The sequence below is a fragment of the Oncorhynchus nerka genome, linkage group LG6 (genome assembly GCF_034236695.1).
Source record: "Oncorhynchus nerka isolate Pitt River linkage group LG6, Oner_Uvic_2.0, whole genome shotgun sequence".
In the NCBI taxonomy this organism is placed as follows: domain Eukaryota; kingdom Metazoa; phylum Chordata; class Actinopteri; order Salmoniformes; family Salmonidae; genus Oncorhynchus; species Oncorhynchus nerka.
Window position 1 is genome coordinate 28706639 of NC_088401.1, and position 23389 is coordinate 28730027.

A 23389-nucleotide genomic window follows, 5' to 3' on the forward strand; every position below is an offset into this window, starting at 1 on the left:
ACATTTAAAGTAACTGTCCAGTGCTTCCAAATTTCTTTTAAATATGACCTGTAATTAATTACAATATGAGTAAAATACTTTAACTTCCACAAAAATCGTATTTAAATATGCTGAAAAAGCAGGTTTTCTTTGTCGCAATTGTGTGGGCATACCCCAACAAATATTAATGCGAGTAGACCACTGATTGGCCAGTTTAGCCAATGAGGCAGAATGACATCGTTCTCTATGAGGAAATAGCAAGCATTTTTTAAACCTCTTAAGGATCTGCCCCTTTTTTTTCAATTTTTGCCTGAAATGACATACCCAAATCTAACTGCCTGTAGCTCAGGCCCTGAAGCAAGGATATGCATATTCTTGGTACCATTTGAAAGGAAACACTTTGAAGTTTGTGGAAATGTGAAAGGAATGTAGGAGAATAAAACACAATAGATCTGGTAAAAGATAACACAAAGAAAAAACAACTGTTCTTTTGTATTTTTTTTGTACCATTATCTTTGAAATGCAAGAGAAAGGCCATAATGTATTATTCCAGCCCAGGTGCAATTTAGATTTTGGCCACTAGATGGCAGCAGTGTATGTGCAAAGTTTTAGATTGATCCAATAAACCATTGTATTTCTGTTCAAAATTTTGTATCAAGACTGCCCAAATGTGCCTAATTAGTTTATTAATAACTTTTCCTGTTCAAAATTGTGCACTCTCCTAAAACAATAGCATGGTATTATTTCACTGTAATAGCTACTGTAAATTGGACAGTACAATTAGATTAACAAGATTATAAGCTTTCTAACAATATCAGATATGTCTATGTCCTGGGAAAGTTTCTTGTTACTTACGACCTCATGCTAATCGCATTAGCCTACGTTAGCTCAACCGTCCCGTGAAAGGGACACCGATCGCAAAACAGAAATAGATCTCTGTTTGAGATATCAGTTTGAGGTTTTTAACGTTTTTTTTAATCCAATGGATGCTTTAGCCACAAATACAAGTATAAGATGAGTCAACATTATTTGGCCACGAGTTAACAGACTATTCACTTTTAAAAGTGAGATTGTCATTGGACAGGTTTATTCTAAAAACGTTAATGAAAATAAAAATGCGAAAGAAAAAGATGTTACTGAAAGGGAGCACAAAAACTCAGAACTCTGAAAGATGACTAAACATACTAATATACCAATAACTATTTTTGTTTTCTTAAGCTGTTTGAATATTGGTGTATATATACAGTGTATTGTGGTGTGAGTTCAGATTTGTGCAGGGTAAAGTCAGGGGCTGGGACTGTAAAGCTATGAATATACTCAGGGCCATTATCTAGTAAAGCAGACACGCAGACATTTATATTTATCCAAATATATAATTGATGAAGGTTATATTAAGATTCAAAATATATTTGTCAAGTAAGCCTGGCCAAGAAGACAGAACACATTAGATACAAAATAAAATCTTGACCCATCATGACTTATGTGCCAGATATTATCAGTGATCATAAAAGAGCGAGACTTCCTTTGAGTAACTGTAGTTAAAAGCAAGATGGTTAGGATTAATTTCTGGCCAGTCACGTTAAAATGCTATAAAAGGATGAAAAACCTCACAGGGAATCTTAGTCCATTTTCAACGTGAACTGGATTTAGGGTATTTCCCTTAATGAGCCTAACTAAAAGGGAACTGACCCCCATCCCCACCTTGGCAACCAACAGTGGAAAGAACTTCACTAAAAGTGGAAAAAATAGCAGCCAGCTTCCCATATTTTCTGTCCATTATTCAGCCATTACTAGCACTGGAGCTGTAATGTTTGAACCTATTTTCTCTTGGGGGTCTTTGGCTCCAATGGGAAACACAGACCACCCTCTCTCTCTGTGGCGAGAGGCTGTCAACATGTTGTGTGGTTGAACTCCATGGGGGGAAACAAAATAGCTCTGAATGAGTCTAGAGCCTTTCATCAGATGTGATGTATTAAATAAACACTTGGGGAAAGCATGTGCTCCACCCACTCTTATTTCCTATCCCAGGGGTTGAAGAACAGATGGTAGGTAGGCTGCCTTTGCTGCCCCTATTAACTCTATATGATAGCGTATAGGCTAACAGTCATATTTTGGAGAGCTCTATCAGGGCCAGCTCTAGCCTTTTGGGGGCCCAAAGCAAGATTTCCTGCAATTCTACCCATTTTGCTGACATGGCTAATTGATTGACGGTGTGACTGACATAACAACAGAAAAATTGTTGATGCACAACCACACTACCGACTTCCAGTAAGTTTACTAAAGTCCCTAAAGAAAGTTGTTGTTTTTTTGTGTTTTTTTGTGTGTGGTCGGGACCCCCCTAGCGGCATGGGGCCCTAATCGACCTCTTATGTTACTTATTCCTGAGCCCTATCCAAATAAATTCACTGAATGAACGATCACCATTGTTGAGTTAAGAAGCAATGTTTATTGTCCCTTTGCTTTGCTGTCCGTTCACCTTTCATTGACTGGGTGGAGGTGGTCAGCGGAGGTGTTGTCACGCTCGCCGGTATATGGTTGATGTCAGCTATCCATCAGATTTCAGCTCCATCCATGAACCCTACGATGAGGGAGCTATGTTCCTGCTATAGCATCCCCATACCATGTGTTTTAAAGCTGGAATCCATAGCTGTGAAACTGCCACATCCGTTTACACTATCAAAACAACTCAAATACTTTTTACACTGTTTTTCCCTCCAATGCACACAGTGGTGTCATGCACCCCAAAAATCTGAGGGGGCACAAAGTATGTGAGGATATCTGGGGGGGGGGGGGGGCATAATCATTATGCTTAATTTCATGTAAAAAAATATGTATGTTTTTCTGTATACCTAAGCATGCCTCTTAGGTGTATATTTTTTTACATAATGTTGAATACTCATTTCCTTGGAACAAATTCGAGAATAAATGCCCCTGGGGCGGCTGGCGTTGTTTCACCTATTGCTTTAAGGATCTATTTAAAAGCACTTGACAATAGCAGGCTTTCCGCACCATTGACTCTGTTTATCTATAGCTGACTAATAGGAAGACGTTTGAGATAACGCTTCTGAGATGTAGGAACATGAAACAACAACTTAACTTCTGACCATTGCCTGTGCAGCTTCAACAGCAAACTTAAACACACATTTAATGGAGGCAGGATTTGATACAGTGAAATGGCAGTTTGAATAGAAAAATGGACTTTGACAAAAGCTCTCTTTGACAAAGATCAGTCTTGCCTTCAGTACAGGAAAGCGGTTGTGAAAATCCATACCAGGTTTCAAATAACTGCAAAAGGCCAGATGGTAAGGTGTGAGGGTTGTGGCGTACATGAAAGGCAAGGTAAGATGGCATACTTTAAAACCATTATTATTATGTCTCCAGCGTGTTATTTCTCTTAAGCTATGTGCTAGTCCACACCTCACATTGGCTTTCCAAGTAATGCCCTTCCAAACCTAAGTGCTGTGTGATAATCGTAAAAGCAGTTTGAAAACCCTAAAACATTCATTGAAATACAATAAAGTGTCTGTAAAAATGTAATTCAATACAAAGACCCAGGTCAGTGTTTTATTAAGTTATGCATACACAAATATGTTTTCCAGGTGTGCAGTAGCGCCCTCTACTGCGAGGTAACATTAGCTTTCCTTTGGTCTCATATTAATTGCTACTGAACTTGGTGGGTGGTGTGAGGGTAGGCAATGCCACCAACCTTGAACCTTTCTTAAGACTGATAAGTCTGAACACTTAAAATGTTTACAGGAGTACATGTATTGGGGAGCAGCAGGAGCAGAAGTTTAAAAGTGTCAGGGCAGAAACATTGAGGGATTTGATCACTTTGCTCTATTGACTGACTAATTTTTCCTTTCATCGTGTTGTGGCAAAATAACTCAACTCAGCAAAAAAAGAAACGTCCTCTCACTGTCAACTGCTTTTATTTTCAGCAAACTTAACATGTGTAAATATTTGTATGAACATAACAAGATTCAACAACTGAGACATAAACTGAACAAGTTCCACAGACATGTGAATAACAGAAATTGAATAATGTGTCCCTGAACAAAGGGAGGGGGGGTTAAAATCAAAAGTAACAGTCTGTATCTGGTGTAACAGTCCGTACCAGCTGCATTAAGTACAGCAGTGCAGCTCCTCTACATGGACTGCACCAGAGTTGCCAGTTCTTTATTTATTTACCTAGGCAAGTCAGTTTTTAAAAAATCCAATTTTCAATGACAGCCTATGAACTGTGGGTTAACTGCCTGTTCAGGGGCAGAACGACAGATTTGTACCTTGTCAGCTTGGGGATTCGAACTTGCAACCTTCTGGGTACGAGTGCAACGCTCTAACCACTAGGCTACCATGCTGCCCCACACACCTCTTGCTGTGAGGTGTCACCCCACTCTTCCACCAAGAAACCTGCAAGTTCCGGGACATTTTGGGGGGGGAATGGCCCTTGCCCTTACCCTCTGATCCAACAGGTCCCAGACGTACTCAATGGGATTGAGGTCCGGGCTCTTCGCTGGCCATGGCAGAACACTGACATTCCTGTCTTGCTGGAAACCACGCACAGAACCAGCAGTATGGCAGGTGGCATTGTCATGCTGGAGGGTCATGTCAGGATGAGCCTGCAGGAAGGGTACCACATGAGGGAGGAGGAGTCTTCCCTGTAACACACAGCATTGAGAATGCCTGCAATGACAACAAGCACAGTCCAATGTTGCTGTGACACACCGCCCCAAACCATGATGGACCCACCACCTCCAAATCGATCCTGCTTCAGAGTACAGGCCTCGGTGTAACGCTCATTCCTTCGACGATAAACGCAAATCCAACCATCACCCCTGGTGAGACAAAACCGCAACTCGTCAGTGAAGAGCACATTTTGCCAGTCCTGTCTGGTACAGCGACGGTGGATTTGTGCCCATAGGAGACGTTGTTGCCGGTGATGTCTGGTGAGGACCTGCCTTACAACAGGCCTACAAGCCCTCAGTCCAGCCTCTCTCAGCCTATTGCGGACAGTCTGAGCACTGATGGAGGGATTGTGTGTTTCCGGTGCAACTCAGGAAGTTGTTGTTGCCAGCGTGTACCTGTCCTGCAGGTATGATGTTCGGATGTACCGATCCTGTGCAGGTGTTGTTACACGTGGTCTGCCACTGCGAGGACGATCAACTGTCCGTTCTGTCTCCCTGTAGCTCTGTCTTAGGCGTCTCACAGTACGGACATTACAATTTAATGCCCTGGCCACATCTACAGTCCTCATGCCTCCTTGCAGCATGCCTAAGGCATGTTCACACAGATGAGCAGGGACCCTGGGCATCTTTCTTTTGGTGTTTTTCAGAGTCAGTAGAAAGACCTCTTTAGTGTCCTAAGTTTTCATAACTGTGACCTTAATTGCCTACAGTCTGTAAGCTGTTAGTGTCGACCGTTCCACGGGTGCATGTTCATTAATTGTTTATGTTTCATTGAACAAGCATGGGAAACAGTGTTTAAACCCTTTACAATGAAGATCTGTGAAGTTATTTGGACTTTTACTAATTATCTTTGAAAGAGTTTGCTGAGTTGATGTGGAAAATAGCTATTCTAACAAGATTTCATTAGCAATCAAAAGAGCAAACAACACTCAAATAATATATGTTTATAGCTGTGTGTACTGTATGTCTTTATTAGGGTGTTCCCGAGTGGCGCAGTGGTCTAAGGCAAGAGGCATCACTGGTTCAGATCCAGGCTGTATCACACCCGGATGTGATTGGGTGACGCACAATTGGCCCAGCGTCGTCCGGGTTTGGCCTTTGTTGTAAATAAGAATGTGTTCTTAATGTTCTTAACTGACTTGCCTAGTTAAGTAAAGACTTATGTAAAAATGATTGATAGGCAGTACTACAAAATGTCTCAAATATTCACTCAAATCAGATATTAATGACTACATGATATGCAAGCCAGTCCCAAGAGTTGTAGTCTAGTCTAATTAACTAATGAGATTGGGAGAAAGTCCAATATTAATGTTTCACATTCCTGACTTTCACCTAAGGTCTCCTCAACAAAAGATAGACATTTCCTGACTACCCTAGTCACCACCCTAGACATGGTGAGTTTGACGTGACAGACATTGGAAGAGCAACAGCTGTCTCAACAATAAAGATGTCCAGAGCAAAAACCTACTGACACCTCTGACAACACTGTTGACGACAAGGTCATCAGAGAGTTCATTCAGGACAAATGAGACATGCCAGTCAATAAAGGGTAAGCTGTTCTAGAAATACTTTCAGCTTCTATGGAACTGTGCAATAAGAGTTAGTAGCCTTGGCTATAAATTGATGTTGGTAAAGGCTCAGACATTTAATTTCCTCTTCGTTATGCATTTGCATAATAGCTAGTACATTATTTTTAACAAAATCAATGTTGACAATAATATTTTATTGGCACGTTGGCATTGGAAATATACGTTACACCGCAAAGGACACGCCATAAAAAGTGACTTCAAGGGCGCAGTGGTCTAGGGCACTGCATCGCAGCCACCAGAGACTCTGGGTTCGCGCCCAGGCTCTGTCACAGCCGGCCGTGACTGGGAGGTCCGTGGTGCGACGCAAAATTGGCCTAGCGTCGTCTGGGTTAGGGAGTGTTTGGCTTGTAAGTCTTGTCTCATGGCACACCAGTGACTCCTGTGGCGGGCTGGCCACAGTGCATGGTTGCCAGGTGCATGGTGTTTCCTCCAATACATTGGCTTCCGGGTTGGATGAGCGCTGTGTTAAGAAGCAGTGCGGCTTGGTTGGGTTGTGTTTCGGGGGACACATGACCTTCGTCTCTCCCGAGCCCGTACGGGAGTTGTAGCGATGAGACAAGATAGTAATTACTAACTAATTACTAAATTGAATACCATGAAATTAGGGAGAAAAGGGGGTCAAATTAAATTTTAAAAGTGACATTAAGGATACTCAAAAATGATGGTTCCTTTGGTTCAATGTGGAACCATACTGACCCAAAAACTCTTTGAGCCCTTCAATGGTTCTTTGCAGTTAAAACATGTGTTCTTTCCTCTTTTAGTGATCATTTAAATGTAGGGGCGGCTCAATCAAATATTTTGGGGCGTGTTTTTTTCACATCTCTTTTTGTGCAACTGAGTGAGAGTGTCATTCCATTTGATCTACTCTCTTGAGGACGATTAATTAAGTCAGTAGTTCTTTAGTCTTTCCTCATGGACCACCCAGTCGTTCCAAAGCTCACATTATTCAACTTGTTGATAAACACAATAATAAAATCAATGAAATTTGAACAACATAATATGACTATTAAACCAGAAAAAACACCCTGTATGGTTCTACAAAGAACCTTTGAGATTGAGAAAGGTTCTTTATAGAACCATTCTCCTTAAAGGTTCTATCAAGAACCATAAAAAGGGTTTTATATAGCCCCAAAAATGGATGTAACCATAGCGGAACCCTTTTTTTTGGTGCTATAGAAAATATTTTTTAATGGTTCTTTATGGACCTTACAAGTTCCATTTAGAACCTCTTCATGTTCTTAGAAGTAATGGTTCGGACACACTGGCGGAACCTTTCCAGTTGAAAAGGTTCCTTGAGGAACCCCTCTGAACAGGATCTTCGAAGAACCCCTGTGTAAAGGTTAAAACCAGAACCTATTTGTGATGGGAGGGGTTCAATTGTGAAAGTTTTTAATAATATATTGTACGGGTGGCAGCCTATCAGATTGGAGGCGTGGCTTTTAGATGGTTATTTCTGGTCAGCCGTTAGCGTAAATGTCATTCCTGTTCATCATCTTAAGTATCTATACTGCAAATTAAAAAGTTCCTTCAATATTTATGCATAGTGCCCTCTCTGTTTATTATCAATGCATGGTCACGTGTACAGAAGTTTAATATTAACAGTTTTCACCAAAACTGCCAAAATACTCAAATGAAGAACTAATGCAGACAAAATATATGCACTACATTGTGAGAAAAAACAATATATACAGCTGAAGTTGGAAGTTTACATACACTTAGGTTGAAGCCATTAAAACTTGTTTTTCAACCACTCCACAAATTTCTTGTGAACTTGGTCTTTGCAAGTCGGTTAGGACATTTACTTTGTGCATGACAAGTAATTTTTCAAACAATTGTTTACAGACAGATTATTTCACTTTACAACTCACTGTGTCACAATTCTAGTGGGTCAGAAGTTTACATACATTAAGTTGTCTGCGCCTTTCAACAGCTTGGAGAATTCCAGAAAATGATGTCATGGCTTTAGAAGCTTCTGCTGGGCTAATTGACATCATTTGAGTCAATTGGAGGTGTACCTGTGGATGTATTTCAAGGCCTACCTTCAAAATCAAAAGAAATGAGCCAAGACCTCAGAAAATAAATTGTAGACCACCACAAGTCTGGTTCATCCTTGGGAGCAATTTCCAACGTTCATCTGTGCAAACAATAGTATGCAAGTGTAAACACCATGGGACCACGTGACCATCATACCGCTCCGGAAAGAGACGCGTTCAGTCTCCTAGAGATGAACGTACTTTGGGGCGAAAAGTGCAAATCAATCCCAGAACAACAGCAAAGGACCTTGTGAAGATGCTGGAGGAAACAGGTACAAAAGTATCTACACTGCTCAAAAAAATAAAGGGAATACTTAAACAACACAATGTAACTCCAAGTCAATCACACATCTGTGAAATCAAACTGTCCACTTAGGAAGCAACACTGATTGACTGTAAATTTCACATGCTGTTGTGCAAATGGAATAGACAACAGGTGGAAATTATAGGCAATTAGCAAGACACCCCCAATAAAGGAGTGGTTCTGCAGGTGGTGACCACAGACCACTTCTCAGTTCCTATGTTTCCTGGCTGATGTTTTGGTCACTTTTGAATGCTGGCGGTGCTTTCACTCTAGTGGTAGCATGAGACGGAGTCTACAACCCACACAAGTGGCTCAGGTAGTGCAACTCATCCAGGATGGCACATCAATGCGACCTGTGGCAACAAGGTTTGCTGTGTCTGTCAGCGTAGTGTCCAGAGCATGGAGGCGCTACCAGGAGACAGGCCAGTACATCAGGAGATGTGGAGGAGGCCGTAGGAGGGCAACAACCCAGCAGCAGAACCGCTACCTCCGCCTTTGTGCAAGGAGTAGCAGGAGGAGCACTGCCAGAGCCCTGCAAAATGACCTCCCATCTGCTCAAATGGTCAGAAACAGACTCCATAAGGGTGGTATGAGGGCCCGACATCCACAGGTGGGGGTTGTGCTTTACAGCCCAACACTGTGCAGGACGTTTGGCATTTGCCAGAGAACAAAAAAACTACCTCTGGCAGTCTCTATGGGGGTGCCACAGGGTTCAATTCTTGGACCGACTCTCTTCTCTGTATACATCAATGACGTCGCTCTTGCTGCTGGTGAGTCTCTGATCCACCTCTACGCAGACGACACCATTCTGTATGCTTCTGGCCCTTCTTTGGACGCTGTGTTGACGGCCCTCCGGGCAAGCTTCAATGCCATGCAGCTCTCCTTCCATGGCCTCCAATTGCTCTTAAATACAGGTAAAGCTAAATGCATGCTCTTCAACCGATCTCTACCTGCACCTACCCGCCTGTCCAACATCACTACTCTGGACGGCTCTGACTTAGAATACGTGGACAACTACAAATACTTAGGTGTCTGGTTAGACTGTAAACTCTCCTTCCAGACCCATATCAAACATCTCCAATCCAAAGTTAAATCTAGAATTGGCTTCCTATTTCGCAACAAAGCATCCTTCACTCATGCTGCCAAACATACCCTTGTAAAACTGACCATCCTACCAATCCTCGACTTTGGCGATGTCATTTACAAAATAGCCTCCAATACCCTACTCAACAAATTGGATGCAGTCTATCACAGTGCAATCCATTTTGTCACCAAAGCCCCATATACTACCCACCATTGCGACCTGTACGCTCTCGTTGGCTGGCCCTCGCTTCATACTCGTCGCCAAACCGACTGGCTCCATGTCATCTACAAGACCCTGCTAGGTAACGTCCCCCTTTATCTCAGCTCACTGGTCACCATAGCAGCACCCACCTGTAGCATGCGCTCCAGCAGGTGTATCTCTCTGGTCACCCCCAAGGCCAATTCTTTCTTTGGCCGCCTCTCCTTCCAGTTCTCTGCTGCCAATGACTGGAACGAACTACAAAAATCTCTGAAACTGGAAACACTTATCTCCCTCACTAGCTTTAAGCACCAACTGTCAGGGCAGCTCACGGATTACTGCACCTGTGCATGGCCCACCTATAATTTGGCCCAAACAACTACCTCTTTCCCTACTGTATTTAATTTATTTACTTATTTTGCTCCTTTGCACCCCATTATTTTTATTTCTACTTTGCACATTCTTCCATTGCAAATCTACCATTCCAGTGTTTTACTTGCTATATTGTATTTACTTTGCCACCATGGCCTTTTTTTGCCTTTACCTCCCTTATCTCACCTCATTTGCTCACATCGTATATAGACTTGTTTATACTGTATTATTGACTGTATGTTTGTTTTACTCCATGTGTAACTCTGTGTCGTTGTATGTGTCGAACTGCTTTGCTTTATCTTGGCCAGGTCGCAATTGTAAATGAGAACTTGTTCTCAACTTGCCTACCTGGTTAAATAAAGGTGACATTTTTTTTTTTTAATTGGCAAATTCACAGATGAAAGCAGGTTCACACTGAGCACATGTGACAGACGTTACAGAGTCTGGAGACGCCGTGGAGAACGTTCTGCTGCCTGCAACATCCTCCAGCATGACCGGTTTGGCGGTGGGTCAGTCATGGTGTGGGGTGGCATTTCTTTGGGGGGCCGCACAGCCCTCCATGTGCTCGCCAGAGGTAGCCTGACTGCCATTAGGTACCGAGATGAGATCCTCAGACCCCTTGTGAGACCATATGCTGGTGCGGTTGGCCCTGGGTTCCTCCTAATGCAAGACAATGCTAGACCTCATGTGGCTGGAGTGTGTCAGCAGTTCCTGCGAGAGGAAGGAATTGATGCTATGGACTGGCCAGCCCGTTCCCCAGACCTGAATCCAATTGAGCACATCTGGGACATCATGTCTCGCTCCATCCATGGATGCTTTAGTCCAGGTCTGGGAAGAGATCCCTCAGGAGACCATCCGCCACCTCATCAGGAGCATGCCCAGGCGTTGTAGGGAGGTCATACAGGCACGTGGAGGCCACACACACTACTGAGCCTCATTTTGACTTGTTTTAAGGACATTACATCAAAGTTGGATCAGCCTGTAGTGTGGTTTTCCACTTTAATTTTGAGTGTGACTCCAAATCCAGACCTCCATGGGTTGATACATTTGATTTCCATTGATATTTTTTGTGCACATTCAACTATGTAAAGAAACAAGTATTTAATAAGGATATTTCATTAATTCAGATCTAGGATGCGTTATTTTAGTGTTCCCTTTATTTTTTTGAGTAGTGTATATCCACAGTAAAACGAGTCCTATATTGACATAACCTGAAAGGACGCTCATCAAGGAAGAAGCCACTGCTCCAAGACCGCAATTAAAAAGCCAGACTACGGTTTGCAACTGCACATGGGGACAAAGATCGTACTTTTTGGAGAAATGTCCTCTGGTCTGATGATACAAAAATAGAATTGTTTGGCCATAATGACCATCGTTATGTTTGGAGGAAAAAGGGGGATGCTTGCAAGCCGAAGAACACAATCCCAACCGTGAAGCACGGAGGTGGCAGCATCCTGTTGTGTGGGTGCTTTGCTGCAGGAGGGACTGGTGCACTTCACAAAATAGATGGCATCATGAGGCAGGAAAATTATGTGGATATATTGAAGCAGCATCTCAAGACATCAGTCAGGAGGTTCAATCTTGGTCGCAAATAGGTCTTCCAAATGGACAATGACCCCAAGCATACTAGCAAAATGGCTTAAGGACAACAAGGTCAAGGTATTGGAGTGGCCATCACAAAGCCCTGACCTCAATTCTATAGAAAAATTGTGGGCAGAACTGAAAAAGCGTGTGCAAGCAAGGAGGCCTACAAACTTGACTCAGTTACACCAGCTCTGTCAGGATGAATGGGCCAAAACTCACCCAACTTATTGTGGGAAGCTTGTGGAAGGCTATCGGAAATGTTTGACCCAACTTAAACAATTTAAAGGCAATGCTACCAAATACTAATTGAGTCTATGTAAACTTCTGACCCACTGGGAATGTGATGGGAAAAAAGGTGAAATAAATCATTCTCTCTACTATTATTATGAAATTTCACATTCTTAAAAATAAAGTGGTGATCCTAACTGACTGAAGACAGGGAATTTTTACTAGGATTAAATGTCAGGAATTGTGAAAAAAAAACTGAGTTTAAAAGTATTTTGCTAAGGAGTATGTAAACTTCCGACTTCAGCTGTACATATTACCTCAATTACCTTGAGGAACCGGTGCCCCGCTCATTGACTGTACCAGTACCCCTGGTTTATATCCTCACAATTGTTATTTTACTGCTGCTGTTAAATGATTTGTTACTTTTATTTTACATTTTTTACTAATCTATTTTTTACTTAACATGTTTTTCTTAAGGGATTTATAAGTAAGCGCTTCACTATAATGTCTACACCTGTTGTATTCGGCGCATGTGACAAATACCATTTTGATAGGTTTCAAATGTATCAAGAAATGATCATATTTATATGCCTAGCAATCAACAATTATACGTTGTTTAAAGCACACGTCTACAAGCCCCAGTCACAAATGACAGCTCCAAAAAGCTGGTGAACAACGTGTGAACGAGAAACTCATAGAATCATGATTCTTTCAAGATTTCAGTCCATCGTTGGCCGTTGGGGGGTCCTGTGTGTTCTAAGGATTACTGACTCAAATTAACAAAATTAGTCATAAAATTCATTCTTTTAACTGAACAAGACAACAACAAAAATCTAAGTCCATTTGAAGAGCACTACTTCTCATTGGTAAAACAATACAACTGAACAGATGAACAGCAATGATTTTGACTCTAACAGGTTGCCCAAAAATATATATATCTTAAAGCAACGCCCTTACTAAGCCACACCTCCACTCCAGGGTTCCTCCAAGAACCCATTGCTACATTGAACCATTAAAAGGTTCCTCAAAAACCCCTCAACTAACCAAAGGTGCAAATATGAACCATTGACTAGTAATGGTTCCTTGAGGACCTCCATGGGTTCCTTGAGGATCTCCAGGTTTCCTCAAGTCACCACTAATTCTCTCTTAGGCTGATCCAGAGAGACTCATCCATGCTTTTATTACAAGCAGGCTTGACTACTGTAATGCTCTCCTATCTGGTCTACCCAAGAAAGCCATTAGTCAACTGCAAAACATACAGAATGCTGCAGCACGGGTACTGACCAAGACCAGAAGGAGAGCACTTATTACACCGGTTTTAATGTCTCTGCACTGGCTGCCTGAGTTTTAGAATTCATTTAAAGATGCTTCTATTGGTTTTTAAATCAATCCACGATTGTGCTCCCCAATACATGTCAGACATGCTTTTAAGTTATGTACCCAGTAGGTCCCTCAGGTCTTCTGGCACTGGCCTTTTAACTATCCCAAAGCCAAGGACCAAGAGGCATGGAGAGACAGCCTTTAGGTATTATGCCTCTGGATCCAATTTGTAAGTCGCTCTGGATAAGAGCGTCTGCTAAATGACTTAAATGTAATGTAAATGAATAGCCTTCTAGAGAACCTGAGGGGGCAGAAACTGTGGACATATTTAAAAGAGATCTTGAAACACATATTTTTAGCTTTGTTTTTCCTTCATTCAGTTTGCGTTATTATTTTTCTTTTATATCCATTTATGTTTGTTGTGTAGTAAATATTTCAGTTTTTATTGTCAATGTGTTTTGTTGTTGTTTTTCTTTCTGTAGAGCACATTGCGTTGCATTCCATGTCTGAAATGTGCTATATAATGAAGCTGGATTTGATTTGAAGAGTGTAAAGTACCAGAAACGATTCCGCTATTCTTACAAGCCCAATAACCCGTATTTGGCACTATATAGAACCATTTGTTTTTAGTGTGTTCCGATAGGAAGGAAGAATAGGAAGGGGAAGGGTTAATTTGCGGCTGGGGAAACCTGATGCTAATTAAGTCTTTGGAATGTCACATACTAGCATTCTATTCCAGAAGCCTTCCGAGTGGGTCAGACATGGAGTGAGGGGAGCGATGCACGTTTCAAATTGTTTTCTTATCTTATTGACGACATTCAAAAAGGGCATCCACACCAAATACCAGAGCCACAGGTAATGTTCCCTATTGTTTTGTCTGTTGGAATTTACTTTGTCATATCTGGATTTCAGGTAGCCTACTTTAACTGTTATAGTTAAACAAGAAAATACATACGGGGGAATCCAGACTAAACCAAATCTAATTTAATCAAATAAGCATATCTATCCACAATATGACATTTTTGCGCACTGGTGTAATAAGAGCGAAAAGATGCTGAAATTGAAATCGTTTTCATTTTCTCCAGGGAGATAAACAAACGCAAAATGGCATTGTCCAGAACAGTGCTGTTGTTATTGGTGTACTCGTTATCACTACATGACACAGTAAGAGGTGTCGCAGAGATATGCCGGGGGACTCACTGCCACGGTGGCGAGACTGGGGATCCCAGACCGTGCGTCGGAGCCCAATGCCTGGGGGGTAGATCATCCAGACCACCGCGGCAATATAATCCAACAACACAGGGCAGGTCGGGACAGGCAGTCCCCAGCCAGCACCATGTGTACCACAGCTCTCAGTCAAGAGGAGACACAACAGACACGTATGTTGTTCAACCACAGCGCGGTAGGCACAGTGACAGCGTTAGAGAAAGCGCAAGGATGCAAACGTCTGAAGTTTTCGTTTCAGGATGTACTGGAGCGGATTGCGTTACTCCTCAGAAACAGCTCCACGCTTTTAACGACACCAGAGACTGCAAAGGAATCGAATGTAAATTACCACTAAGGATACGGCCAAAGCCCCGTCCAAAAGATTGTATGGGAGAGGGCTGTCTGGCTGATGATGCCGCAGCTTCCAGCCAGCCTTCCCCTGTCCATGTGCCGGACAGAGCTGCTCAGTTTCTGGGAGAATTTCCAGAGTTTGGATATCCTGCATCTGAACTTGGCAGTGCGCCTTTGGGAGTGCAGCTCACATGTGACATTAAACCAGGTTAGTATATACCCACACATCAATTGTATATGAAATATATTATTATTAGTGTTATAATGCCTTAAAATACTACACAGTAACAGAAAACTGTAAATTATATGGTCATTTGGGGTATTATAAACAGTCAAATACTCTGAAACATTTTACTGCATCATACTGTACATTATGGTGCATTGTGGGAAAATATTTTGGGCATAGCAAAACATTGCTGTATTTCGTAAGGTATGGTCATTCCACCCCACAGAATACAATACCATACCATATCTTTGGTGCACTAATAACCATTTGACCACTAGTGGGTGCATGGTATTGTTGTTTTTGGTTCATTAACATATTTTGAGGTTTGGGCTTGTAGTAGGCTATATTTGCTGCACCCTCGAGTGAGAATGCTGTACTATGTGGTTATAGTTCCCCATCAATTTGGATGGGCAGCTAGTATTAAGCCTTTAACATGTCCTTTTGGTCTGTTTTGTAGTGATGGGAGTACAAAGCTTCCTGAAGCATTGAGATTTAAGTTAATCATTCAAGGCTTTGATCAACACAGTATACACTAGTGGCACCTGCTGGTCAAAATAATTTAGAGCTGCCAAATTACTATAGACGATGTCCCATAGCGTGAGTGTAGTGTAGCCTTTGTCTTCTGCCAAATAAATACCAAACCAATAAGGTGGTTGTTCAGCAAAGCTTCAGACATCATTGATCACATGCTTCTGATAAAGTGATACAGTCATCGGCACACTGCTTCGATTTCAACGCATGCCTCGGAGCTCCAGCATTCACAACGTAACATCACTACTGTTTTGCCCTGTAGTCGATGCCAGTTTGGAAGCCTTTGGTAAGACCTCTAGAAGTGCAAGTGATATAAATACCCAAATATGAATTAATATACTATAATGTGTAAACACTTTACCTAGCAGCCAACATGCTTTTTACAGTATAATACAGTACATTTTATGGTATTGTACTTCGTGTAATTACACAGTACTTGCTTTGATGCCGTATTTATATTACATTAGGTGTACTGTAATATGAAATACAGAGTTTTACTTGCCACGAGCTGCCTGTAATCTACTGTCAAATCCACAGTAACACCTTTACAGTGTAGGCTGTCTATTGAGAAGAACGTAATTGACAGACGAGGGAAGATGCATAGTGTGTAAAAGGGGTTCCAACTCGTGCCAGATTGAACTCCGTGGATGTGTGCGTAATTTGGAACCCTTTTACACACTGCGTATGCAAAATAACCAAAGTAGTCTCATTCCAGAACAAGCGGTTTTCATCGTGATTATTGTCATATAGGCTATGTAGATCTGTTTAGAAATGACATGGTGAAATGGAAATCACATAATATTCCTTTAATTACTTTACATTTATTTGGGATTCATTTAAACACGCAACATTAGACATCATTGCTACCATCTCCTTGTGTTTGAGACCCAAGATTATGCATGCATTGACTGCAGTCCAATTGAACTAGAAAAATATCTGGCAGTCAAGAAAACTTAGAATGCTTTGATGTCTATAAAAAGCCTGCCTAGGAAACTTCCATTACTTGATGTTGGACTTAGATTTTGTGCCAAAATAGTTTAACAAAAATGTTTAAAAGTATTTAATCTCAAAAAGGGATGTACTGTATTATCATAATTTCACAGTATATTTAATTTAGCATTAACCACAATTTCAGTAATGATTTGCTGAACTGTTTTAAAGTCTAATCATCTTAGAGTACAGGAGCACATAATTAGTACTTGATTCCAGTTTAATAGCTAGCTATACATAGTTCCACATCCTATCTCTGACTACTCCACACGTTAAACCCTGCCCTATTCCATCTCACAGGGGAGAATGAGGTGCCTTCAGAGGATGCCCTCATATTACACCTCCAACTGGCTAAGGGGCAGGAGAAGCTGGTAGAGGCCCTTCAGGCTCAGCAGACGATCATCCGCGATCTGCAGCAAAAGCTAACCGAACAGCAGGGGGCGCTGTTGGCCCAGCAGCGGGAGATCCTGGAGCAGCAGCGCCGCATGTATGAGCAGATGGACGTGGTCAAGGCACAGTATGGCCTGCTCTCTGACACCGTCAAGCAGGTGTCCTTCCAAGGCCTCCAAGGGGAGCTCCAGAGCTACTTCGAGAGCCACCTGGCAGGCCTCCAGAGCCAGGCTCGGAGCCACCTGCAGAAGTCCTATGCCGTTCGCAAGGACATGCACATGGATGTAGATGCTAAGTTGATGGATGTGGTCGGGGAAGCCCACCTTCCGCACCCCCTGCTGGGGTGTGGTGCCCCGTGTGGACCGGAGGATTACTGTGACTTCCAGAGGGAGCCGCCCCAGTGTGAAAAGTGTACCATGTGCCCACCTGGTTTCTTCCTGGTCTCCCAGTGCTCTCCCAATGCAGACAGAATATGCCAGGACAGAGACGAATGCCTTGAATTACCAAACCTATGTGGACAGGGAGTGAAGTGCCTCAACACTCCAGGTAAGGCTTACAACATTTCTAATTTGTAATTAGACATGATATCCATCCTGGTTCCAGAAGTCCTTTTACTGAATAGTCAACTAAGAGTATCAAGCAATTTGGCATATGCTCATATTTCTGATCTCCTTCTCCCATCTCTTTGTCGTTGTTTGATGCTGAGCAGGAGGGTTCAGGTGCCTGGGCATGTCGGAAAGGGAGGCTGCTGCTGGAGTATGTGGCCATGACTACTTCTACAACCAGGAGCTTCCGGAGTGCCAGGCTTGTTCTGACTGCAATGGAGAACCCATTGTCATCCCCTGTACAGCCACCAGTGATTCTGTCTGTGGACCCTTGACAGACAACCTGATGTCCCAGTCCTGGGGTGGCACCGTGACCTTGCCCCCAGCCAGGGCTCCCGGCAGCCACATCTTCCCTGGCCTCCAGCTCAATGTCCAGAGCAAAGAAGCCACCGACTTGCTGTCCAACCATGCCGGCCGGCTATCCTTCCAGCAGCACGGCTTGATGTGGCTGGACCATAACTTTGCCGTAAAGCACAATTGCAGGAACTTCCTCCAGGTGGGCATGCGACTCAACAGCAGTCAAGAGGAGGAGGGCCACGACCTCAGTGGGGTCCGCATTGAGCAGCCAGACGGGAAGTACTTCCAGGGAGTTAGTGTTAGTGGCATCGCAGAGGTCGAGCCCAACCACATGCTGACTCTGTTCCTGAAGAGTCCCAACCAGCATTGCAACCAGAGCAAGGACCTTCATGTCTACGAACTCAATGGGCCTTCCTTCAGCATGCTCTGGCTGTCCCACGATACTGGAGCCGTGGCCATGACAGCACAGATGTCAATGTCAGCCCACTACCAGACCAACTACCGTCCAACCTTCCGCATCACCTCCGTCTCTGACCCTTACATGGTGGGGTTGACCCACGACAGCCGCGGGGTGCGCTTCACAGAGAGTGGCGTGGTTAAATTTGTCTTACAGCAAGCGCTGTACTCCATGGGCCACACCTGCATCCGAGAGGGCTTCTCTCTGGTGGCCTACGCCAACCGCAATGGGACCAACCAGGAATTGATGCAGTCATTCAAGTCGGGCGTCAACTACAGGGACACATCCATCACCCTTTCTGGGGCTGTCAGGGTGGATAGTGGGCACTCGCTTAGTTTCGAGATCCTATCCCCATCCCAGTGTAATATCCGCTACTTTGGAGACAGTACTGGGATCAGTATACTGAGCCTTATCTGGATCCCCTCAGCTGTCTCCTCTGCCCTGACTGCCACAGTGTCCAGGACAGGTCTTCCCTCTGGAGTCGTCCGCAACAAAGCCCTCCTCTTCCAGCAGGTCAGCCCAGAATCAGACCAAGTGCGCCTGGCCCATTCTGGGGAACCCAACGCCCAAAAGAACTTTGTCTTCTGGGGGGATGGGACAGCTAATGTGGCCCTCAACCTGAAGCTGATCCATTCGTGTAACGTAGTGAAGCTCACTCTGCACCGGCAGGGGGGCAGCGCGGAGGGTGGACAGGCTACACCCGTGGCCCAGCAGATTTCTGGGCACATGCCTGAGGGCAGCGAGTGGGCCAACGTGGGCCTGAGGGCCTCCTTCCAGGTCCAAAACGGTACAGCCATCTATGTGACACTGGACTGCGTACGTGGTCGTGTTAACCAGATCACCCACAAGGGAGGCACTAACATATCCATCCTCTGGGTGGCGTTGTGATCCAAAAAGAGGACCTTTTTTGTTGTTGACTGTCACATTTTGTCAACACGTTTTAGAAACAAACATGGTTTCGCACAATTTCAAATTACAGAGCAAATTTGGAACCTCACTTAACGTCACAGGTGCTTCCAAGGTAGAGGAACTTTTTTGAAATGGAAGGTTGTGTTTTGTCTAATGTTAACATTCTTGTCATGTTAATGTTGTTTGTATTTTATGACTGATACTTTGTTGATTCATTGATTTTTTGGGGGGGATGACAAGTACTGATGTTGCTCGAAGTACTTCGGCTGGTTGAGCAGTGACCAATTATTTTGTATGAAGTAAGCTGAATGATGTGTGTGTGTGTTTATGTTTGTTATGCTTTTTATTATGCTATATCTTATTCCATCAATTTCCTGCACATGAATATGAAATGTTGCCTTTCAATGTGTGTGTATTACAGAGTATTTTGATAAAAGAGCATTTAAATATTTTAAAATGTATTATATTTAACTTTCACCAAGCTGTTATTTTTATTTCATATTTTCAATAACTTATTCTGAATTTTATGTCACTTAATAATAGAGTAACATTGGAAATAAATGTATCGATATACTATTGGAAAGAATACCTTACTTCATAAACAGAATTGTACTTCAATCTCTTTTGATAAAACAATCACAGTTGTGTCAATACTGTGATTCTAGGATACATGTATGTCAAACAATAGAATTATGTTACAAATATTTACGTGACCATGGAACTACAGTATAAGTGTAGTATACATTACATATACTTACATTAAATGGTGTAGGGAAAGTTTATCCTCAGATTATTATCATCTTTACATTTGATAATTCACACAAATCAGGTTTTATGTAGCAACAATATGTTAACCGTTAACTGCATAATGTATATTGTGCTTTAGCCTCAATACTCTTGGCCCTGTGGAAGTGCTGCCTATGCATAGCATTCTTAATTGCCTTTGTGCATGTTCTGTCCCCCCAACAATTAGACACAATGAAGTGTTTCAGCCATTTGGCAGCGAAGCAAAGCGGTCGGTCACTGAAATACCTCTGCTTTATTTTCACTTCGCCATGCAATGCTTGGTGATTTGTTTGACTTCACATGTATTGTAGAACAACAATGAGTGTATTCTTGTTTTTTTTCAAAGCCAAATAAAAATGCACAAATTTTGTAAGAGGTTGATTCTCCCTCTTGCTTTAAAAAAAAAACATGACAGCTTTAAAACGGACCCCACCATCCTGACAACCATCATACATGAAATACCCAGGATTTTCCACAGCTTAAATAGAAAACTTAACAGCCAGACATTACTCATGTCATGGAGTCCCAAACATATTGAACCTATTTGAAATCAACTTTTTAAGCAAGGTAGGTGTCCAAATTGCAGAAATAAATCATACAGTTGTACTAATTATTGGTCTTGAATCCTTTTAGAACCAATCCATCATATTTAACACACAGGTAAACTAACCCTCTCCAGACATGACTAATAGCGGCTGAATCGGAACGAAAACTGATTGTGAGAAATAATCGACTGTTTCTGTCTGCAGTCTGAAATGAAAACAGGTGTGTGAGATGGAGCGACGCTCCAGATTTCTCATGTTGTCGATCAAATGGGACCCACAGTGCATGAGGGGAAACATCAAAGGCAGCAGAGAGACAGAGCTGTGTGTGTGTGTGTGTGTGAGAGAGGGAAAACGAGAAGAGAGAGGATGTCTGTGTGCATCTGCGTGTGTGTGGGTGTGTACGTACGTTGTGCACGTGTCTAGAGCAAAACAATAGTGTGCATTATAAACTATGGACCGTTAAGACAGAAGTATTCAAACTGAATTTTCACTTTTTAATTCGAACCATGTGTTTCTTCTACAATTCTCATACTTATTAACACTCAAATGTTTGACACAAATCATGTGTGTGTGTGTGTGACAGTCAGTGTTAATTCATAAAAAGACAGTCCAGTATCATTTAAAAGATAGACGATTAAGGTGCTATGAAACCTGAATCACTGTAAACTTATCCAGTGGTGCTTGGAGAGACATCATTCACCACCACAAAGCATCTACATATGCAGTGAGTTTATTTACCTTCTTATGGCTTAACCACTAATGTATATAAACCCTGGATTTCTGATGCAATGAATTTGCCAATGAGATGCATTGAATAATTTTTTTTTTTTTTTGCAGTGGGGACAGTAATATTAGTACTTTCACAAAATTATACTTTAAGGAAGTGTTTTATATATTTTTTAGCTCACATAATGTAATGTAAAAGTATGCATGAAGGTAGGTGTCTGTAATAGAATAAATGTGGCAAAAACTAATGTAGATATTTACAATTGCATTTCTATAGCTTACAAAATATTTTTTACGAAGGTGGGGGAGTGTCAAGATGGAGGCCCGGTGGCTTCAAAACATCGCACCCTTTCGGTCATCTAGTATATATATAAATATTTGGGCTTAAGTCCTTTCCTTTGCTTGCATGTTTTAAACCTTTAAAAAAGTCCAATGTAGCCATTTTTATCTTAATATCAAATCATTTCTGGGTAACAATGAAGTACCTTACTATGATTGTTTTTAATTAAAATGGTCAAAAAGAAACAAAAAATAGCTTCTTAGCAACGAGTAATTCTCAAACAAGAATTTAGCTTGGACTGAATTTGAAAACTGAAAACTAGCTGTTATTGGCAGAGAGGTTTGGAACTCTCTTTCTTATTGGACAATTAATGATGTCACCAGGCAGGCTAAAACATCCCACCAAAACAGGCTGAAATTTCAGGCCGTCTTTTCAAACAGCTCTTACTTACACTAAAAGGCCATTATCAAAATGTTCCGAATTTCAGAGTATTATTCCAAACTCATAGTGTGAATATATATATATATATATAACACAGGAAAATCACATTTTTGACTGCAGTGGGCCATTAAGACTTGAGGTCACACTGACAAACAACCAACTCCATCCTCATCTTTTTTTCCACAACAGTCCTATCTTCTGAATGAGTACTAAACCGGATGCTATTTGATTGCAATGCATTCACTTGTGGGAGGGTGTTGAGTGCTATTTAACTGCCATAACGTTAAGTATCTAGAAATGATATTGAGTAATTACATTCTTATTACCACAATGAAATAGGCTACAGTAACTACATGGAATTAGGTAAATACTATAAACTTTATTAAGTATCCTCAACTGCAACACTGGGATGTACAGTATGATAACTAGACGTAGGTTTGCAATACTCCAAGAACGTTCAATAAGTTCCCTGGTTTTCCAGGAATCCTGGTTGAAGCCCTAGCTAGTTCCATGGCCCCCCATGGGCCTATCTATTATAGCAACATCAGTTGCAGTGATTTGTAGTCCTCGCTGAACCCTCTCCAAACCCAAACCGGGCCCCTTTTACTCTAATGTTGACTTAAAAAGGACAAACCCAGAGAAGGAGTCTAATCAAAAGCGGATGTGAAAGCCAGTCATTCCTCTTGTCTGCAGTCAATGTAAGCCATGTGAGCTGTTTTCCTCTGAGGCCACAAGCCACCAAATAAACACAATACAGGAGGTTATAGCCTGACATGGATTGGCTGCCTGTGTCTTCGTGTTGTATACTGTTAAAAAAGCATTTAGGCCCAAGGTTGACGTCTAACCCCCCAAAAATATTTGAAGAGGATGTGATGTCACACATACCACATCATTACATAGCGTCACCTTGAAAAGAGGGTAAAGGGGGAAAAACACATGTGTGATGGCTCACTCTAAATAGAGTATGTCCATAATCATTTACTCAAAACCAGCAGACATACTGCACTGTACTGGATGAGCATAATCCATTAGAAGAACAAGTTGAACATGTCTGTTTGGATTGGATGAGAGTTATGTACTGTTGCAATGTTCATAGTGTGTATTTAGCTTTTTGTGAGGCTCTAAAACTCCACTGCCGCTTGTATCTCATCTAACAGCTTTGACATTTCTTGTTGGAGTAGTAGAGTGAAAGTAGTAATTTTCCATTATGCTAACGCACCTTCTTAAAAGACAGGGGCACTTTGCGACACTATCTCAGTTGGTTGCTACAGAC

At 42.2% G+C, this 23389-nt stretch overlaps 1 protein-coding gene across 4 annotated transcripts; it reads left to right on the forward strand.

The window, feature by feature from the left end:
* Positions 1 to 2969: 2969 nt before the first annotated feature.
* Positions 2970 to 20497, forward strand: nell3 (NELL (neural EGFL like) family member 3). Of its 4 annotated transcripts, none has more exons than XM_029661267.2 (5): positions 2970 to 3318; positions 14116 to 14231; positions 14462 to 15141; positions 16981 to 17616; positions 17780 to 20497. In XM_029661267.2, the coding sequence occupies exons 1-5, from the start codon at positions 3307 to 3309 to the stop codon at positions 19315 to 19317; spliced, it is 2982 nt and encodes a 993-aa protein (XP_029517127.1). In that variant the 5' UTR covers positions 2970 to 3306; the 3' UTR covers positions 19318 to 20497. The 4 variants fall into 4 exon arrangements, with proteins under 4 accessions (XP_029517127.1, XP_029517130.1, XP_029517128.1 ...); XM_029661268.2 differs by lacking the exon at positions 2970 to 3318 and adding an exon at positions 5336 to 6213; XM_029661266.2 differs by lacking the exon at positions 2970 to 3318 and having other exon boundaries at positions 12299 to 14231.
* The last annotated feature ends 2892 nt before the right edge of the window (positions 20498 to 23389 follow it).